This window comes from Harpia harpyja, chromosome 4, assembly GCF_026419915.1.
Source record: "Harpia harpyja isolate bHarHar1 chromosome 4, bHarHar1 primary haplotype, whole genome shotgun sequence".
Taxonomy (NCBI): Eukaryota; Metazoa; Chordata; class Aves; order Accipitriformes; family Accipitridae; genus Harpia; species Harpia harpyja.
Genome location: NC_068943.1, coordinates 68,351,334 through 68,371,787, shown reverse-complemented (window position 1 = coordinate 68,371,787; position 20,454 = coordinate 68,351,334). Strand labels below are relative to the sequence as shown.

General features: G+C 37.8%; 2 protein-coding genes across 18 annotated transcripts in view; one reads left to right on the top strand and one right to left on the bottom strand.

Annotated features, from left to right (window-relative positions):
- The window catches only part of SERAC1 (serine active site containing 1), a 28,343-nt gene extending 13,664 nt beyond the window's left edge, over window positions 1-14,679 (bottom strand). For 2 of the 14 annotated variants that reach the window (XR_008234783.1, XR_008234784.1), the window contains exons 1-11: window positions 14,218-14,518; window positions 11,429-11,520; window positions 10,739-10,853; window positions 10,018-10,054; window positions 9,573-9,724; window positions 9,152-9,241; window positions 8,084-8,215; window positions 5,889-6,010; window positions 4,261-4,389; window positions 2,759-2,872; window positions 958-1,120 (exon numbers count right to left, since the gene is read on the bottom strand). Coding sequence is in view for 12 of the 14 variants with exons in the window: in XM_052784611.1 (XP_052640571.1) it covers window positions 958-1,120; window positions 2,759-2,872; window positions 4,261-4,389; window positions 5,889-6,010; window positions 8,084-8,215; window positions 9,152-9,241; window positions 9,573-9,724; window positions 10,018-10,054; window positions 10,739-10,853; window positions 11,429-11,437 (1,063 nt within the window). In the remaining 2 variants the exon portion in view is untranslated. Of the gene's footprint in view, window positions 1-957; window positions 1,121-2,758; window positions 2,873-4,260; window positions 4,390-5,888; window positions 6,011-8,083; window positions 8,216-9,151; window positions 9,242-9,572; window positions 9,725-10,017; window positions 10,101-10,738; window positions 10,914-11,428; window positions 11,523-12,388; window positions 14,172-14,217; window positions 14,519-14,585 lie in introns of those variants that run through there. The other 12 variants (XM_052784611.1, XM_052784612.1, XM_052784617.1 and 9 more) reach the window with 11 other exon arrangements.
- GTF2H5 (general transcription factor IIH subunit 5) lies at window positions 14,661-19,001 on the top strand. 4 transcript variants are annotated; one of them, XM_052784626.1, is made up of 3 exons: window positions 14,661-14,787; window positions 15,222-15,340; window positions 18,424-19,001. In XM_052784626.1, exons 1-3 carry the CDS (start codon window positions 14,713-14,715, stop codon window positions 18,602-18,604), a joined length of 375 nt encoding a protein of 124 aa, XP_052640586.1. In that variant the 5' UTR covers window positions 14,661-14,712; the 3' UTR covers window positions 18,605-19,001. The 4 variants fall into 4 exon arrangements, with proteins under 4 accessions (XP_052640586.1, XP_052640588.1, XP_052640585.1 ...); XM_052784628.1 differs by having other exon boundaries at window positions 14,690-14,740; XM_052784625.1 differs by having other exon boundaries at window positions 14,708-14,798.
- The last annotated feature ends 1,453 nt before the right edge of the window (window positions 19,002-20,454 follow it).

The window sequence follows — 20,454 nt, the reverse complement described above, 5'->3', positions numbered from 1 at the left end:
TTGTGGCCAGTTTTAGTTTGGTCATGCACTGTGTGGAAAAAAAATATACATTTATTCGTTCTACCTCTTGATAATTTCATGTACAAGAACCTTTGGTCTTGCATTACAAGAAACAGCAGATGACCATTCCCTCTCTGCCTTCTCTACGCCAGTGAGGTTTTTATAAATCCTTCAGTTGCTTTTTCCATACTAAGTGTCTTAGTCTAGTTATTTGTTCTTTATAACAACAGCCATTCCAAATTTTTAATCACCCTCACAGTCTTTCCCTGTGCCTTTGCTACTTCTCCTTTTTGCAACAAGATTAAAAAATGCACACTGTGTTTAAGAGGCAGACACCAGCTTGGACATATACAACATCATATGGATATTTTCTATTTTTCTTTCCTAATAAAACATTGGGAATTATTTATCTGATACAGAACTTTCATTGTGATATTTAGGGGTATTAAAAAAGAGGCATCAGACCAAAGCTTAGCAGAAGTTAATAGCATAACATGAAACAAGGGAGGGCAGGAAGGCATGTTTCACTTTGTTCCAAAAGGTAAGGACTGCAAGCTGGTCTGTTCTTTTACAAGACTAAAACACAGTAAAAAAAAAAAAAAAAAAAAAATTAATCTACAAGTTAGATGATCTGTAAGAGTAGGAAAGTAAAACAATTTTTTGCCAGTAATGTGAACTGAACATCAACCAAGTCCAAATTTTCACCATCCATCGGACTTAGAACACCTCTGTAGCACTGACATATATTGGCTAGACAGCATACAGGAGTCTTTAATCAATGCCATCTAAACTCTGTATTCTTTGTATTAAAAAAACCCAACAACACCTCCCCACCTCCCAAATATAAAACCGACACCACTACCATGGTCCTTTGCAATTTACAAAAGCACCAAATCATCTGAAAATTTTAGAATAGAAATCTGACATTCAGACTGCTTGTATTTGCTTTCCTCTTACCTGCACGTACTATGGATGAATGAAGACGTTCATCCAAAGCCATATTTCCAATAATGCGAATTATATTCCTTTGTATTTTTGCTGAATCTTTACGTAGCTGGTATATCCTCTGTAGTAGCTGAAGGCCTCCTTTAGCTTCAATTTTATCACAGTGAGAAGAAACCTAGCATTATACAGTAAATACAATAAGTAGATGTTCTGCAAAAGGTTCTTTGAGATGCTGTTAATTCACAAAGCGGGGAATTTTAAGGAGCCGATATAATGCAGAGCCCTTACTACACAGAAATTCTTATTAATCTAGAATTTATTACGCCATAGTTGAAAAGGAAGTAAATATTTTAATATGCTAAATGCATGATTTCTATGGATTGACAACCCCGAAGATGCTGAGTACCATCACTCTACTCTCCTCCACATCTGAGGGAGATGAGATTGCTCTCCACTTGGCGTGATCAAATTTCAACTAAAGTTCAAGAGTCTGAACAGGACAATTGTCTGCATTTTTTTAAAGCACTATCTCAACCAGAGCTACTTGTCTTCCTGTTTACCACCTAAAATGCAATCATTATAATCCCTTCTCTTTGAAATGCAAAGGCATTTCTACATTCCAAATAGTACTGCTATCATTATTGATCTTAAGGGCAACAACAGATTCTAGTCCAAGCAGATGAATACGCACTAATTAGTTGTAGCATCAACTACCGATATTGCCCAAATGCTTACGACTTGAACGTGTTGTCTACAGTGCTTAAAAATGTGTGGTAGTTATGGTCCTCAAGTCTGTGGCTTTCAACAGACAGACACACATTCAGAATGAGTACAGTCACGACTTGTTTAAACTGAAAATCTGGAATATAACAAATTCTAGACTAAGTCAGAATTTCTATGTATATGGAAGACGTGAAACGAATACTGGCAAAGTGCACTTTATCCATCCCTACCACCAATAACAATTTGGCATTCTCAACACTGTTTCTCAGTGTGCTTGGCTTCTGAGCAATTAAGTGCACACAGAAGAGTGCAGCGATAGGAAACAAGACAAATCACTGTTACACAGTCTTCCATACTTTTCATCTGTGTCTGCAAAGAACAGACTGGTCCTGTGAAGATGCACTGTGTTAGCTGCATGCTGTGCAATATCCTGCCCAAAGGCAGTGACCCTTGAAAGAGGGCCTTTGTGAATAGCCAGGGTTTGCATTCATTTCTGGCTTCTGATTAGAGTGAATTCATGAAGCTACTTTGCTTTCTGGAAACCTGGCACTAGAGTTACATTAAGAGCCGTAAGAAGAGACCGCTTATAAGCTTTCTGAGCTGAGGTACACCAACACAAATACACACATACTTTGCACTGAGAATTTTGCATCATCAGTATCTCGCTTACTGAGAAGCTGTAGAATGGAAACACTAAGTGTTTCCTCATGATATCAATCTCCAATGACTTTGGGTGTCAGTGGGAGGTAGCCCTATACAGAAAAGGCATCCAGACTTCAGGCATTCTCTCCTGCTTTTCTGTGTCAGAGCTGCCCTTTTACTGCCTGAAAGATACATACAGGTATACTACAGGGGAACTTATATGGGCTAATTAGAAACAATAACAGAATTTACATACAATTCCCATGAGAAAAAATGTTTGTTATGCTGCCTTCCAATTCACACCAGTTTCCGTTGTCAGAACATCCTTACAGAAGGGGTGAGGGGTAGGAGACAAGGAAATGGCAACTCCTTCCCAATATATGAGAGAGCATTAGAAAGGAATGTTTATAAATGCAGCTTTTCAGTTATAGTTTAAAGGAAAAATTACCTTAGAATGCTGCACTAAAGCTTGCAAGCAAAAGAGTTCCACTGTCTCTGAAGGGATTTTACTCAACGTCTCACAATACGGAAGTCCATTTCCTCCAAAACACCACAAGCCTCCCTGAAATGAGAATCAGTTAAAAATTATACCACATTCCAAATGGCTACATAAAGGATTTCTAAACTAAAACATTAAGTGTGTAATGATCTACAGAAATTGCTATAAAGAGTGCACAGCATGCATGCACTTTTCAAAATGTACAAATTACACAACAGTACACCATAAAAATATCTACTATTTTTAACTGAAAATATTAACTATATTTTCAGTCAGTAGTCTCCATAGTCTATTAACTTCAAACCATACAATAAAGGGGGAAAATGTAGGATTTTCATTTTGTTAATGAATGTCGTCTTTTAAGATCATTTGCTTAAGCATAAAAAAGCAAGAATCAGACGGCATCTAGATTTCCATAGCTGCAAAAATGAGAAGAGGAGGAAAAAACGTCTTAAACACATAGCATAGCGTCTGAAGACCAGTCTCCCTCAATTACGTAGTACGAAGACCAGCATAACCTCAATAAAAACCAGTTTTCTAGAACAGCATGATTATCAAAATGCCTCCATGTGTGGTATCTTACCAAAGCTCCCTTTGTAGCAAGAGCTCTGGCTGTGAAGGCAATAAAGGAGTGATAGCGTAAAAATATTACACGTAACTGTGTCATAGGAAATAAAGAGTTATTGCACTCTGAATCTCTAAACAAAGCCTGACTGGCATCATTATTAAAATATGACAGTCATTTTTATTATAGCATCTTACAAAAAATAATAATCACCCATTAAAAAAGTCACCACTTTTACAGAAAAAAATAAAATGCACAAGAGATAGTGGATGGCACTGGCATTACAATTATTATTTTTAAGCAATTACAGCACTTTAAATGATGTTCCTAAAGCCACTTAGGAAGTTGTTGGACAGAGTTGAAGAATTCCTAGTTTCCAAGTCCACAAACAGACCACTTGGCTCTTCCAATTCTGGTTTTGGCAACAGTGACCTGTTATAGGGATGCATTTCCATATGACAGAGTTTACTATTTAAGGTGTGCTAACAACTTACCAGTTTGCTAGTAAGACTTAACAGAGGTTTAATCATCTTAGCAGTAAAAGAACACTCAAACAACGGTAAGACAAAATGTGAAAAGTCATTTTATGAGCACTGCAAGGGGAAGAAAATGTTCTGGACAAAACGTTGAGATACCTGCTTTAAGGGAAGGCTTGTAAGTAAAGATATAATCTTTCACTAGACCAACTAGTACAGCTGGGAAAGATAAACAAGCTTTCAGGCAGACTGACTATATGTAGAAGAGATTTTACTTATGCTGTACGGTCACAAAGTCTCTGTATTTCTCTTCCTCTTATAATGCTCAAAAATATGGAAATAGGTTTGTATCTTTGAGCTCTGCAGAAACAAAGAACCCAAATAGCTCTATTCTGCAGGTGGGAACTCACCCTTTGTGCAGCCAGAGTCTGACTACTTTCACGTAAAGCAAGAGACGTGAAGTACTGGACACATGGATCAAGACCAGTCTGAGGTAAAGATACTAACAACAAGCGAAGTTCATCTTCTATGGGATAATCCTGTAAGAAGTAAGCACAAATAGCTTTTAGTTCTGTTCAAAGCATGAAGCAAAACAGAGAAAAGAAAGATCTGAAATAATGGAATCTGCCACATCAATAAAGCCATAAAATACAAACCTGCACTTGAGTGCGCTGCAACTTTGGTTTAATAGTTACACCTGTAAAGACTTTGGAAACTGATAATTCTAAGTGATGAAAAGCAAGCTCTAAACTTCATACTTTGGTGGCCTTATTCTAATAGATCTGAAGGGCAGAAGAAAAAACACAGTTTTCTCTCGGCACAGGAAACTTAAAAGTTCACCCCTAACTACATAGTAATTTTGGAGCTGCTCCACTAAAAAGAACATAAAAATTAGTAGTAAAAAATACAGACATTTCTTTTAATCTTTTATCTTCAAAATATTCATACAGATGTTAATTTAATAATCCAGGGTAGATGACAGGAAAATAGATTCAAAGGAATTTTATTTGCCCACAGTCATGGAACTTGTAGTTATTCTAGTCCTTGCCACAATCAGAGATAGAGACATATCTGATGTGCAGAGCAACACTTGCTGACACAATGATTTGTTTCAACTTCCTAAGCAGCAGATTGGGAACTCTTTATCTTCAATCACCTAGCAATCATACTGCTGTAAAAATAAAGCATATACACAACCATATACTAGTATAACCTAGTTCTTCAGGACTGACAGGTACAGATTCACTGTCATGTAATGTTACAAAGATAAGAAAGCAAAAACTGAGAATATCACTACTGATCAACGCTGGTTTTCAGAGTTTTGTTGGTTAAGATATACAGGTATTCTCTGACAGGGACTTCTGCCAGCATTCATTCTACTAGCATTACAAAAGACCTCTTATATTATGCTTTGTGTGCCAATTCTGTTTATTGAAGAAGCTGACATGACGACATGATTGCTCAAACCATCAGATATATATATATATATACACACACACACTTACAAATTAACATAAAAACAAACCAGGGCCAAATCTATCCAATACAGATTTGTTGGTACACAAAAGCTGGCAATAAAGAGGTGGGCCTACAGCAGAGCACTACACTAGCAGTGAGGATGCAAAGGCCTCCAGGAGTGCTCCCTATGTGTAGGATTCTGTCAGTATCAACAAGGCAATGTAGGATGACTTAATATAAGACTGCTTTGCATTGCCTATTAGGTACAGACAGGCAGTGTCTGTATCAGACTGGTAACTGACTCAAACTTCACTGATGATAAATATGTAATGTGGACATACAGTCCAAGAAAAATAATTGATCAACACTCCCATCCTTATTTCTTTCCATCATGCCATTCACTAATACAGGTATACCCCAGGGGTATATCACTGTATTACAGTTTTGTATTTTGGTCTTAATTTTACTACTTGTTAGTTACTTTAGAAGAACTCCACTTTAGTACAGTTACCAACAACAAAAGCACTAAAAACAAACAACCAAGCAAAAATCATCGAATACCTACATTTCATTTACTTACATTCTTTATTTTTGGCAATGGTGGTGGAGGCAGGAAAAAGCGAAGGTCGATATCTTTGGATCGAGCCAAACCTATAGCAGTCCTTTGATCACAGGTTTGGGCAACTGTACCATACTGATAATCTGTAGTACAAGAACTTCAGTGTTAGGGTTAAAACTAACCTTAAATATTTCATTTGGTTTTAAATGTAGTTTCTTATCTACTTTGTAAATATACTTGAAAAAAGAACCACCTCTGCAATCTACTTAAATAAGCTCTGATTTTGTAACCACAAATTCCAAAAGATAAAAATTGCAGATGTTAGACCAGCATTATACTGAGCTGAAATATGCCTGGGCACTAATTGTTCATTATAGACCAGTTTGATAAAGGTCCTCAGATATAAGTTGAACACAAGCAAAACCAAATGTTCAGTGTTGCCACTGTGAAAGGAATACAAGGACTACAGACCTAAGCTTAATACCCTGGGCTTGAGTTAAAATTTGAAAAGCATCTTGCATACTTTTTTCTGCATACAGCATTAAAACCCGGAGCCTTAAATCCAAATGCTGCAAAGACATAGACACCTAATTTTAAATGATACAAAAGGCATGCTTCAATAAAATTGTTAATGTCACAAAATCATGTGATCTTAGAAAAGGCAGGATAGCACCACAGTACAGTTTTAAATAGCCCTTTCTTACTGAAGATACATGAGAGACTTTCAGTTACCCTACTGAAGGGAAACCAGATTTAAACAGTAACTACTATTCCTTTCCAAAACCTACCTACTTTATAGCTGGAGAAATTGAAAATTACACTCTGAAATTAAGTGGCAAACTGAAGGAAAAAAAAAAATATAACCTTAAAGTGGATCAATACTTTTTTCTATAAAAATTTGTTTCTACCCTTGTTACTGTTACACAATTCTAGAACAAAACTGACAAGCCATTTAAAATATACTTTTCACAGTCACAGATTGGCCATATTTTTTCTTTGGTGCAGATCACTTACAGCTGCAAATTGAAGTCACTGAAGCTGTGATTTCGACAAGCGAAATACTGTATTTACGATAACAGGTATGCTGAACAATTTGGTCCTAGCTGTGAAAAGTCAGCACATACTTTCAGTCTTAACCTTTCTTGGACTCAGTTTTGGAATAGCAGGTTAAAAAAAAGCCTGCTTCCCTCATGAGGTAGTTGGCAAGAATAATTACTATTTGTGAAACATCCAAGTACTACAGCAATGAGCACTACAGAGAAAAGGAGATAACAAAAAGCAACTAGATTCCCGAGTACTGGCCCTCTTGTGCACTGAGAACCTGAGATCACCTGCTAACAGATAGTATTCTCCTACAAACACAAGACAGTTATATTAAATTAGTACACAAAGCTTCAGTTTTGGTACATCCTAGGTTTCAAATATTTTCAAACGCAGCTTTTTGATGTAAATTGCTTGGGGAAATTAATTAGAATTTTAAAGAGGCAATCTGAAACAAGATAAATCCCATGGCACAGAATTGCACTGGAAGAGTGAAAGGTCCTCAACAGACTGGACACCAGAATAATGAGAGTTAAGATTAGGGTGTCACCCAGTTCACGTGGACAAGTGATGAATGGGGGAGGAGGACACACATATACACACACCCCCCTTTTACTTGGGGTTTCAACGATATTTGCTGCTAGAGCAACAGGGAGAACTTATTACTACCAAATAACAGCTAGGATGGAAAATGGCTTACAAATAATGCTTGCACATACAAGTCCTCTACCTCTAGTTTGTCATTACTACCTTGCTATTACTACCTATCAGCTCCTAACCAATTTTTATTAACTTAACCATGGCCTTAAACTCACTCCTACAGAGCCTTATAAAAATCACTGCCAGAACTTGTGACTGTGTTAGCAGTCCCAACAGAAAAACCAAGGAACCAATGAACATGAACTGCTCTCCCACACCACAGCAGTGGTTGCAATTCTCTGGTGGGGAAACAGAGACCCGCGCTGCAGACACACACCCTGTATCAGGGTATTAGGAAAGAACAATTGCTTGAAATATAAATAACCCCCCCACACATACATTTTAGACCAAATTACAGAGCGTATTTACACTTCTTGCAGCTACTAGCTTTTTTTCACGTTGGCAGCAGACTTGAACAGCTAACTGAGACTTTGTCGCATTTCTGGGATGAATTAGGCTACATCAGCATACGTTACCATGCCAGTGACTATTGTTTGCCAGGTCTTGTACAGCCTGCAGTCGGACTTCTTTGTCTTCTGACTGACTTCTCTTTAATAGAAGCCATAAGGCACATTCATGATCTTCTCCATCAAATGTACTGAATTGTTCTTTTACCAGGAAAAAAATAACACCGAAGTTATTATTAATGAGCATTTTAACAGTCACACTTCTGTTTGTTGAGTAAAAAGATCTGTTTCTTTTAATATTTGAATAATAGTTGTTAACAATAATTTAGAGTGTAATGTTTTAATATTAAATTAGTGCAATACACAATGCCAGGATGACATCAGTAAAATGCTGATCCTTAAATTAATAGGATGGGTTTGATTCATTTTAATGGCAGCAAGCTGATATTTCATATATACGTTACACACACAACCCCCTGGCTGGCACTTACCAATCAGAATTGCCAGCTTCCAGCAGGAGCTAGAAACGATTAGTAACTCTTGCGGCTCTGACCTTGAACAATTAATTTCATAGCATGACAGTGGAGGTACATATTGTTATAATCATTTAACAGATAGTTAAATGAGAATAGATAGTATGCCTCAGGAGCACAGTTTCTTATATGAATTGAAATTCTTACTTTAAATTACTCTAAAAAGCAGTGACAGACTGTTACAAAAAGAGTGTGGTGCTTTCAGTTAATACTGGCAGTTCTGTGGAGAGCATAACATACTTGCTTAAAATGAAATTTTGAGAGTATCTCATTTCCCAAATGCCTTTTGTACACAAAACTGGTATCAAATATTAACCTGGTATCTTAAGCTTCAAATTTCTTCCGAAACAGAAAAAAAAAAAAAAAATCTCAAATCTCTTCTCAACCATCACCTTCATTTACTTTAAGAAAAGGAATGTTTTTAATACATAGAAAATATACTAATATTCTATCTTAATACAGAAAATTATAAGTAATATTACCATTGTTTCAAACACAAAAGAACACATTAAGTTTATAAGGAAAATTATTTTACTTTCTAAAGGCTTATATTTTACTATTCAAAAATAATAATCACAGATAAAGCCATGCCTTCAATACCTACCATTAAAAGGTCTCCGGAAAATTTTAGCTTCTGTTTCTAGAATTTTCCTCACTGCTTTATGGATTTCTTTTCTGGCGTGGTATGTGATCCCTGCAAGAGTATTTTTAGATTACTAGAAGTCTGAAAGACAGTTCTCTCACATTATTTTTCATATATATATATATATATATAAAAAAATATACACATACATACACATATGGACATATATGTAGAGAATTCTCTCATACATAAAGAACTGTATGTATAGAACGATCTTAAAAAAACAGCCACCAGCTTAAAATAAATTTGGTGACATTGTGAAGAATATTGGTTTTGTAACAGATCTCAGGAAACATAACTTTCCTTATATAAGGGTGACTTCTAGAAACATTCTATTCTCATAAAACTCTATTTTTAGAACCCAAACAATTATGCATCTTACCTTGATAGTCACTTGGATTTACAGAAGTTGTACGTATGTATACATAGGATTTAAGTTTTTCTTGATGTATAGCTTGAGTATCAATTTGCAGTAACTTCTTTAAGGACAGGACTTCATATGTAATGAATACAAAACCTCTAGATAAAAGAAAACTGCATATGAATATTAATTAAAAATATTATAGCAAAAATACGATAACAATCATTTTAGTATAAATCATCCAGATTTTACTGAATATATAATAGTCTGCAGATTATTTTAATTGAGCAAAGTAGAGAAAAGACTCTAAAATACTGGAAGTAACAACTATCAGAAAATATGCTTCAAAACTATATCCTACCATGTCTAAAGGTCTCCTAGTACTGTCACATTTTTTGAAAGATACGTGAATTAAAATTTTAACTGTATACATAAGTTACATATAAGCTTGTCAGTTACAACTTACCCTAGTATAAGCGATCCAGTTACTTTTGCAATTTTTCCTTGAAAAGATGAAAAATTCATGTCAAACAAAGTTGTGTGCATCACCTCAATATAAACACAGTTAGCATTTGATTATGACACAGTAAGAATGTCAGCCATTAAGAGTAAGCTTTTTTAAACAACTTCTATTGCTCTCTGGCTTTCAGGAAATCATTACCTAAATTTACAAATGGAGAAAACATTACTTGATTAGAATTTCCTGCTCTCCTAAGCAAGATGATACAACATGTATCCTGCCGGTGCTATTTACTTTTGAGTATCGCTACCTATTAATTACATTCACTGCTCAGCTGCAGGAATCAACAGTAAACTTTCTCTGCCTGTACCATTAGCATTCATTTGGAACTCTAGATTACAAGGATTTAACTTTTTCTTACGTGGTGTGGATATTTCTTCAATGTATATTAATACATACAGGAGTATGCATGTTCTTTGAAAAGTCCTGCAGAGTATCCCTAAGGAAATATATGTTTTTTAAATGATTCCATTGAATCAAATTTATAAAGCAAACAGCTGAATAAACACATGCCACTTGCAACAATTTCCCTTTAAGTCTAATGATCCTGTCAGATTTGAGCTATTTTGCCTGGACAAAGTTGAGCTGATTATCTGGATGTAAGGATCTCAACACGGAGAAACTCTATTATTACCAGTAGCAGCAAACCCAATGAAACACATCTCACCTATCATGAATAATTTCTTTTCCTCAGCATGAATTGGGAGATTTGCCCCACAACCACTGCCACCAGGTTCTGTCTTTGCGAGACCATAAGAATTTTGCATGCAGACAAGAGGCAGCTACACGTTGAAGAAATAACTGGCAGAGAAGGTTGAAAAGGCAAAAAAATGCAATGCTTCCTGTAGAGCAGAAATGGAAATATCCTATCTTTTAATGCTCAGAAATAAACCTCTGTAGAGAATGACAATTCTTACAATTTTGAAGGCACCAAAGCAAGCAGAGACTACGCAGGAAAGACTGCAGAACTAATATCAGTAAAGGAGGAAGAAACAACAGAAACATACTTTATTCAAACTTTATTCACAGTTTATGGATGTTGTTTCATGGCTCTAGAGGTTACAAAAAAAAAGTCAGATACAAAATGGAGTTTAAGATAGTTTAATGAGATTGCATTGGGGGGGGGCACCCTCATCTCATGTTCTAATCCCAGATAATCTCCTGGTGTCATTATACATATCACCATGCAAAGCAAGGTCAGAAGAAGACATCCACTTTAGGCAAATAAAAGCTTTTAATCACAAAGTATTCAGGGATTTAGATGTTTAGTATCATTTAATTATGCATGGCATCATACCAACACAGATTTTTCCTTTTTATTAACACCTCAGATCAATACATATAGAACTATACTTACTGATATCATTCCAGGGTAGGTGTGTTTTTGTGGCTGGACCAGAGGTTCCTATTTGTCTATAGCAAAATATACAGTAAGCAGCCACTGACATTCTGCGTATTTAAAAAAAAAAGAAAAAGTAATGATTGATTTGAGAATCACAGCAGAAAACCTATAGCAGTTTTTTCCTATCTTTTTACAGCAAAGGTCATGATAGCAAAGGTCATGATTTACAGCAAAGGTCACAATAAACCGTATTTGTGTCATTTCACTCCATATAAAGTGCTCTAATTAAAGAAGTCTATAAACTCCTCAATTTAATAGGCTGCACTTCAATTACAAGAAAAGTTTAAAGCAGTTTTTCATACAATTATGTGTTACTGTTGATTTTAGTGAGTATGTATCTCCAATTAATTTCTCTGCTTGCAAGTCTCCTTTCCTACTTCTTAGTAACTCTGCCTTAAATACCACATATGGTCATATCTCCATCAAGACATTACTCAATATGACACGGGCTTTAATACAACTCAGTAACCAACTGCTTTTAAAGTTCACAATTGATTGTGTTAGCAAGTCTTTTATTTTGACTAACAAGGCTCCAAGAACTAACTACTACATATTTTTGCCTTTAAAGGGCAAATCCATCTAATACTTCAAGAACATAAAAACTCTACAGCTAAAAAAATAAGTAATGGTTCTAAAATGCTCTGACTCCATAAGCTCATGAAACTCATCGGCCATGCTTACAGGTAAAACATAGGGGACACATCTCATTCTAAAAAATTCTTACACATGTGAAAGAATGAAAACCTAGCCATAGCCATGAAGAAGAGAACCTCTTCTAAAATTAAGACCTTAGCAATTCAATGTTATGAAGACACAGAATACTGACAGACTAATTGCACTGTATTCACTGAATGCTGACATCAAACTAGAATTTTTTTTCCAGTCACAAACACATATAAAGTATCTTAGAATTACCAAAGTTCTGAATGTACAAGCAATCCCGTGCAAGCATGAATCTTCTTGACAGTAATGGTCTCCATGAAAGTAGTATCCGAGTTCTTCAGAAATATGAAATGATTTACTCTTCTGACCTATCTACGATGCAAGGCATGAACTTTCCTGATTTTACAGGTAGGAAGATCAGTTAAGACGAGCATGCTGCAACTTCCTTACACATTCTAGATATTACCTTGCCTCTTTGAACAAGTGGGACTATTCAGGAGGGACCATAAAGGAGCCATGCTCTTTAGGCCACTGATCAAGGCTGTATCTTAACCTCTGCACAATGAGGTTCAAAGAAAATATAGTTACATTAGTCAAGCACTGAAAACCAAGGCAATTTAGGCCAGGCAAAAGCACCAATTCCTGTTTCTACCACACACATATATTTACTGTTTTATGTATTAGCAAAATTTACTGTCTTTACATTTGATTTATATAAGAAAAACTTACCTAAGTTAGGAAAATAAACAAATTGGCTTTGGCAACCCACGACAACAATCAAGTTCTGCATGTTACTTCTGCCAAAGACTTAATCTCAAGTCTTAGTAGACAGAACGTGAAGTATTTTTAGTACAAGAATTATGCCAAAATCCAGAAAGAATATCAAACATTTATAGCAATCACAAAACAAACAAAAAATGTTTTTGCAGAAGTGACATGAAATTCATATTTTATGATCTAGTGTCTGCATTGATACATCTACACTGACTGAAACACCGAGTTAGTCTGTTTAAATGGATTTTAAACCATACCACTCTTTCTCATATATTTATCAGATTATTATGTTGGAAACATAGACGTCCTTAATAAATGTCAAATTAAGTCTATATCACCACAATGACAATTAACTCAAAATGATAAAATGTCAGCTGTGTAGATCTTGATCAGTAAATCTGATCTTGAAATATGGGAGCCCCTGATATCCTCCTTGAATTGAAGGCAATCTCTACAGATCAAAACAAAAGAGCTTAGATTGCTTTTTATGTCAGCGTCCAATTTCTCTAAACAAGGAGACTTTTTTCTTTCCTTCCATTAAGATGCCTTCCTCTTTTCCTGTTTCCCCAAAAGTTTTGATTTTTCCTTCTCTCTTGCTTGTGTTTGGGAGATTTTGGAAAAACATCAGCATTACCCCAGCACTGCCACAATCACAGCAGACAACTTTTTGGCTTCTGTCATTTCAGTATTGTGTTTATCCATTCACTTCAACAGAGTGCACAACACTATGAAACACTTTAAAGACATTAATAATCAGTCCTCTGGAGACACCTCCCCCTCCTCCAAACACTCTGTCTAATTTATAGCAGTACCTTTACTATCTTTATTCACAGAACCACGGTACTCATATTTATTCTTCTACCCAGCCACAGTATGTAACTGCAATAAACACGTAGTTCAGTGACAGCAGGTGCCACAATTCCCTGAATTCAAAACATGCACCTGCAAACCAAAGAGGCCAAAGCAAGTACCATTTCTTTGTTGCCAGGAGCCTCTGTTCAGGTCTGAGAGCAAATATGCTTAGGTATACACAAATATAATGCAGAAGGACGCGTTTTGCACTGTATCACAGCTGGTTCAGGGAGCTCTGCAGTCTGCAACAAACTCCTGCACCGGCCCATGCCGATGAGGCTGCATCGTGCCAACGTTTCTTCATTACCCCAGCGTGGGGCAGGAACACTGCTGCCTTGCAACTAGGGCACATTTGAAAAAAAATACAATTTTAGGCAATGCAACATCCAAAGGCCAAGGAGCAAAGCGGGGATAACTCTGTGCCTCTTTCCAAAGGGGAAAAAAACATTTGTTACCTTTTCTGCGCTCACACGGAGCAGGTGAAGCCTAGGGCACCACTAATTTCTGGAAGTTTTTCACAAGCGCGGGCTGCCCCGGGGTCTTCCCGCGCCCGGGCGGGGCCATGCCGCTCAGCGGGCGGCGCAGGCGCCCTCGCCGCTGCGGGCTCCCGGAGCCGGGAGGGACTTAGAGGCCGAGATCATTCAAACGATAATAAATATCAAACCAGGAAAACACACCGCAAATCCTGTGAGGTAAACAAGCACGGCGCCTCGGCAGGCGGTGACGGCGGGGCCGAGATCCCCCATGTCCCGCCCCAGAGCCCAACCCCGCGCGCCCACCATTACCGAGCCCCCCCCCGCCCCCGGGCAAACGCCGCCGCTACCTTCCGCCTCTCCTCCCCGCACCCGGCACCGGCGCCTACGCGCTCCCGTGACGCCAGCACGCTGCAGGTAGCCCGGCCAATCTGGAGGCGATGCCGGAAGCGGAGGCGGGAGAGGGGGAGGTCGCGCATGCGTATGGCACAGCGGCCGCCGGCGGGTGCGGTAACTCCGTCGTCAGGGAAGCGGTCGGCGGTAGCGGCCGAGGTGAAGGGCGGGTGGGACCGGAGCTCCTGGGAGTGGCGGGGCCTGCCGGTCGGGAGTCGCCCCGCCCGTTCAACGCCCCTGGCCGTCCCAGCGGCGCGTTGGGGCTCGTCTCCCTCCGCCCAGGCCGCCTTTCGCAAGGCCGCCGCTCGCCTCCGCCGGCAGAAGGGCCGGTAGTCGGCCGCAGCCGCTGGAGGAGCTCGGCGGGGCTGGCGGGGGGCAGAGGTGCCTGGACTGCACTCAGGGGTGAGGGGAGGTGACTTCAGTTTTTACAGCTCAGTGCCACAGCTGAGCGGGCCCTGCTGCCCCGGCCCGGCCCTGCGCGCCTCTCTTCAAGCCCCCGGCCTCTCGGCCTAATAGCGCTGCTGGTCCGGGGGAGGTGAGCTGTCTTGAAGGGTCAATGAGTTCAACCAAGGTGTTGTTTCTTTTTCTTTCAGATTTCCTCTGTTTACCTGTGTAACCCAAAGCAAGAGTTGTTCTTGTCACCTCTTCCTGTCAGTGTTTGTGAGAGAACTGAGAAGATGGTGAATGTTCTGAAAGGTGTTCTGATTGAATGGTTAGTAACAGCACTTATTGCCTCTCGTTGTGTCAAAGTACTTATTTCTTTAGAGCTGGAAATATTCTAAGTAACTTAAGAGTCTAGACAAAAAAAAAAAAATTGTTGTGAGGAGGGAGGATGCTGAACAAGCAGACAAGAGGAAAGTATGGCCTTTTGGGAAGAAGGAAAGAGGCAGTTGTAGGTAATCCTAATTCCAAACTAACTTTTCTTTTCAAGATATTGTTTTCCACTTATGCTTAGCCATTAGATGTTCCCTCTTGTTCTTTATATTGCTTACGAATAATGGGGTTTGTTGTTGTTGTTTGTAAGCAATGTGTATCTTTACTGATTCTAGAGGGAGGTGAGATAATCTTTCATCTTTTCTTTCCTGTCTTTTTTCATCAGTTCCAGTCCAAATTCTCTTCAAGGCTGACATGTGGCTCTGTTTGTAGATCATACTTGAAAGGAGTATGCTTGTAGTTTGTAAAAGTAAGCTTTTGATGCATGTGCAGTAAACATGTTTTCATACAATCTGAAGTCTCTAGACTAAGTATCAGATAACTGGTTACCTCCAAAGTAAAAAGAAGCATCAGTCAAGATTTGTGGGGTCATTGTGTAGCATTATACGACATATAAAATTTCTGTTGTACACTTAGATTGTAAACATATTAACAGATTATAACTACACAAAAGCAGAAGAACCTTCAACCTTTGTGATGTGCCTGCATATAGCTGTGATCTTGCGGCAGCTAACTTCTGAGCTGACTGGATGCTAGCCAGCTGAAGTCTGGATGTCTAATGGCTATGTGTGAGCAGTTCAGAGCCTAAACTCTGCTATAACAAAAAGCCTGTCTTCTCAGATTTGGCTCCCTGCTAGTACCTGAAGCACAAGAAATTGTGCGCCTGCAGCTGACTGTGATGATGTCCAGAGTAGAATTGTTGACTGACAAGACAAGAAGTTCTAAAATCTCAAGCAGTTAGCAAAATATTTTATTTTGCACCTTATGTATTTATTTTACACATACCTAAAGATCCTTGTGTTTTTATTCAGCTCTGTGGCCACATCCCACTTAGTATTAGCATGGAACTTAATCATTCTCCCTGGAAGGGAAGGGAATTTTCTCTATGATAACAAATCTACAGCATTTGTTATGCCATCAGATGTTTTCAACAGCTCCATGGGAAACTGACCTTTGAGTTGGTTTTGCTAGCTCTTGGTGATTTGGTTTTGTTCGTTTTCTCACCACCTTTGCGTAAGGGTAGCCTATGATTGGGCACAAAATTCCATCCTAGAAGAAGATGCAGAATTACTATAAACCTGTCCTCTTGTTTACACTTCAGATACAAGTTTTTTACAACCCAGTTTTCTGAGGATGTTTAATATACCAAATGGATAGGGAGTGGAAAAAAAATACACTTCTGAATGTGTAAATCATGCAAATAAAATAGTGAAATGTCATGCAGGTCTTTTTTATCCATATTCTTCCAATAAATAGCTAAACTTTTCTGAAGACACCATATCAAGGATTATAATCTTCAAGTACTATAAAGAGATCAGTGTTTCTGCTGTGGCATATATCTACTGGCACTGGTTACAGTTCTGTACGTTGATTGTGTGAAAACCAGTCTGTGGGTGCTGCCTAACATCATAAAGGCTGGTCATACCAGCTAGGACAAAAGCTATGCCATCTAGTACTACTAATGTGAGTCACTAAAGTACAACTGAATGAAACAAGCAAAAAATGAACCTCCCTACACCCATCCAAAGGGGGGTGTGGAAGGATGGTGGGAACAACATACTTCTGGTATCTGATTTTTCTCAATTCTTATGTTTCTCTTTTATTTCTGTTCTTACATACCAGAGTGCATAAATAATGGCTCTTCTAAAGAAGATACAGCTTCCAGACATTCCCATTCTCCTTTCTTCAAAATCACTTTGTACTTTGAAAACTCATCTTACTCTAGTCATGCTTCTGCAGGTTTGAGGCTGATATTAAAGGTTGATTTTTGAGTTGCTGGTTAAGGGGCAGGGGAAGGGTTTGGTCTCATAGTGCATGTCTTTGCACCATATATATGTTTAGGTAAGGGAAAATTAGTCCTCATACTGCATTTAAAAGAGAGAAGATTAACCAAGGGGTTCTTTTAAAATTTGCTATGTTATTAAGAATTCTTTTTAAGACTTACTATGTTGTGAAAACAATTGTGGAATTTTGAAAGTGTCCTGAGCTACCTGATTCCAATTTCTTGCACATATTCTTCACCAGTTGTTGCAATCAAATACTAAGTTTTACCAAAAAGCATGTTTTTCCTGTTTTATAAAAACTAGTATCAGAATAATACTGTCTGAATTCTTCAAAATTTCAGTGGATCAAAGAGCTTATATTTTTAAGCCACTTTATCTAGCTGCTTAGTATAATGCAGCTGTTTCAGTTACCTGTAATTTCCATACTTCCAAAATGTTTTCTTTTAAACACTTAAATTTAACTTAGAAGGTGACATCATGAAAAAGAAGAGACTGTTCAGTTATGGTGTGATAAATGTACAATTCATACATGACTGCTTTTTCTCTGTGCTATAATACTTTGAGCGAAATCTATGTTCTGGGTTTTGGTTACCCTCAAACAAAAATGTGCTTTAAGAAAACCTGTTTCTATGGTGCTATTGCTGAAGATAGAAATGTAAGTTCAAACTTGCCTTATTTTTTAAGCTACTTTAACAGCAGCATAGGGGCACTTCTCTGCTAATCAAGCAGCTAGTTCTTCTCATTAGACTTCATTATCAGTTTATTTTTATCTCTAAAGTAACGCAAGCAATTACTATTGTGAAAGAAACAACTTTTTCAAAAGCTTCTGTTGTGGTTTAACCCCAGCTGGGAACTAAGCACCACACAGCTGCTTGCACAGATGGTCCTGAAGTTACAGCTCCAATTTCCCAAAACCAACACAGCTACATAAACTTTGTTTAAATTGTGAGCAGCTCTTGAAATTAATATTAATTTCCCAAAGAACTCTAGGAGTATCTTCAAACAGTGGGTTTTTTGTTTGTTTTTAACTGTATCTCATTACAATGAGGTGGGATCTGATGTGTGTTTGTCTTTACAGTGACCCAGCAATGAAGCAGTTTCTGCTCTACTTGGATGAGTCAAATGCATTGGGAAAGAAGTTCATCATACAAGACCTGGATGAAACTCATGTCTTTGTATTAGCCGAGTTGGTTAACTTCCTCCAGGAGAGAGTGGGCGAGTTAATGGACCAGAACTCTTTTCCTATTACTCAGAAGTAAAAAAACTAGAGAAATGAGATTACTGCGAGTTTTGGAATAGTGTATTTCAATAGCTTGGGTTGTTACTGTTTTAATAGATACACTGTGGTTAGTAAGTTCTACATGGAAGTGGCTACTCTAGAAAATGGATCATTTTCATAGGCAAAATACTCTTGAATTGGATTTTATTTCTCATTTTGAAAGATTATGGTATCTTTATTAAAATCCTTAAAATGATACACTTGAGGACTTGCCTAGAGAATTTTTGATGCATGCTCTCTGTTTTTCCTTTAGAATTTTTATCTTGCAAGGTGTTATGACTCAAAAATTAGAGTAGTGTTTCTGTTTTGGAATGCTATATGAACTCCTCTGACATGTTACATTCCTGTGGAATTGATTAAATCTGGTTATAGTGTGACTGACAGAATATAAAGAGTGTCTGTTAAAGTATGATCTGTGCTTGATGGAACATCTCCATAAGTTGATGGCATGGTCAGATACTGTTTTAACTTAATGGGTTTTGTACACCAAAATGAAAGTTGGTGTGAGGTTTTTTGGGGGGAGGTTTTTTTAGTTGTTCTTGAGTTTTTTTGGTTTGGGGTTTTGGGTTTTTTTTTCAAACATTTTACAAGTGCTCCATACTACTTGCCTACTTTTACCAAGGCTATCCTTTGTTTTGTGTTGTTCCAGGTTTGGGGAGTGGTGGTGGGAATCTAGGTGTTTGGAGGGGAAGTGGGGATGTGAGGGGATGGGGACAACAAAATCCATTATCCTAGATCATTCCATTTTAACTGTAAATTGATTACTTGCATATCAACAATACCAGATTAAAGGGGTAACATAAATGGGAGACCAGTCATTTAGATACAATTGCTTGTATTTTTCCACTGAAGCTAATACCTAGTCACCGTAACCCATGTGATCAGGAAGGGGAAATAAAGACTTAGTTGCTCTACCTGTGAAGAAGAAAGCTGGTTTTGGTTTTTTTGGGGTGTTCGGGTTTTGTTGGTTGTTTTTTGGTTTTTTGGTTTGTTTTTTTTTCTTTCTTCCGCTTAGCCTTCCTCCCCTACTGCACTTTGCTGCAAAGAAAATGCCTCATAATTTCATAGTTTGGGGGGGTGGGGGTTATACTGTATTTGTAACTCACTATCTCAGACACTGGCTTATTTAGTAAGTCAGTTAGTGCATGATGATAAAACGTGAAGATTTCTGTCTACAAATAACAAAAAGAATAACATGTATTACCTTTTCTCTTATCCTACTTCCTACTCAAAATAGTCAAATTTATTGGATCTATAAGTAATCATTTATAAATGAAAGACTTCTAGGATATTACTTCAAAAGGAAGCTTGGTTTTCAGAGCTGCTCATGTACATCAGATAGATGCCATGTTTTTATCTTTGGGGAAAAAACGAGTGTAAATAGAAAGGCTTATATAAGGAACAGTTTTCTTTACTGGCTCTCCCAACATTGCTTTTTTTTTCTTGTCCAGTAGATACTGATATCAGATTTGTTGGTGGGTTTGGTTTTTTTGGCTTTTTTTTTGTTTGTTTTTGTTGTTTTGTTTTGTTTTTTTTCCCCCAGGAATAGGGAAGCTTCAGGAGCAAGTTTCATTAGATGTTTTTAATCACAAAGCCGTCCAAAGAAAGTTCTGCAGAATTGCATATATTCAGGCTCATGTGGATGAACAAATAGCCCTGTGGAATTTAGCTTCATGTAGTTTCTGGCACACCCCCTTCTCTCTGACTGAATAGAACAATGGGTTTTGGTCCAAGTTGTTTCGTCTCTTTCTTTTACAAATGGATGCTTCCCCAGTCACACAGATCAAGAACCAGCTACGCATCTTCACTCGAAATAAAAAGTTGAAATCT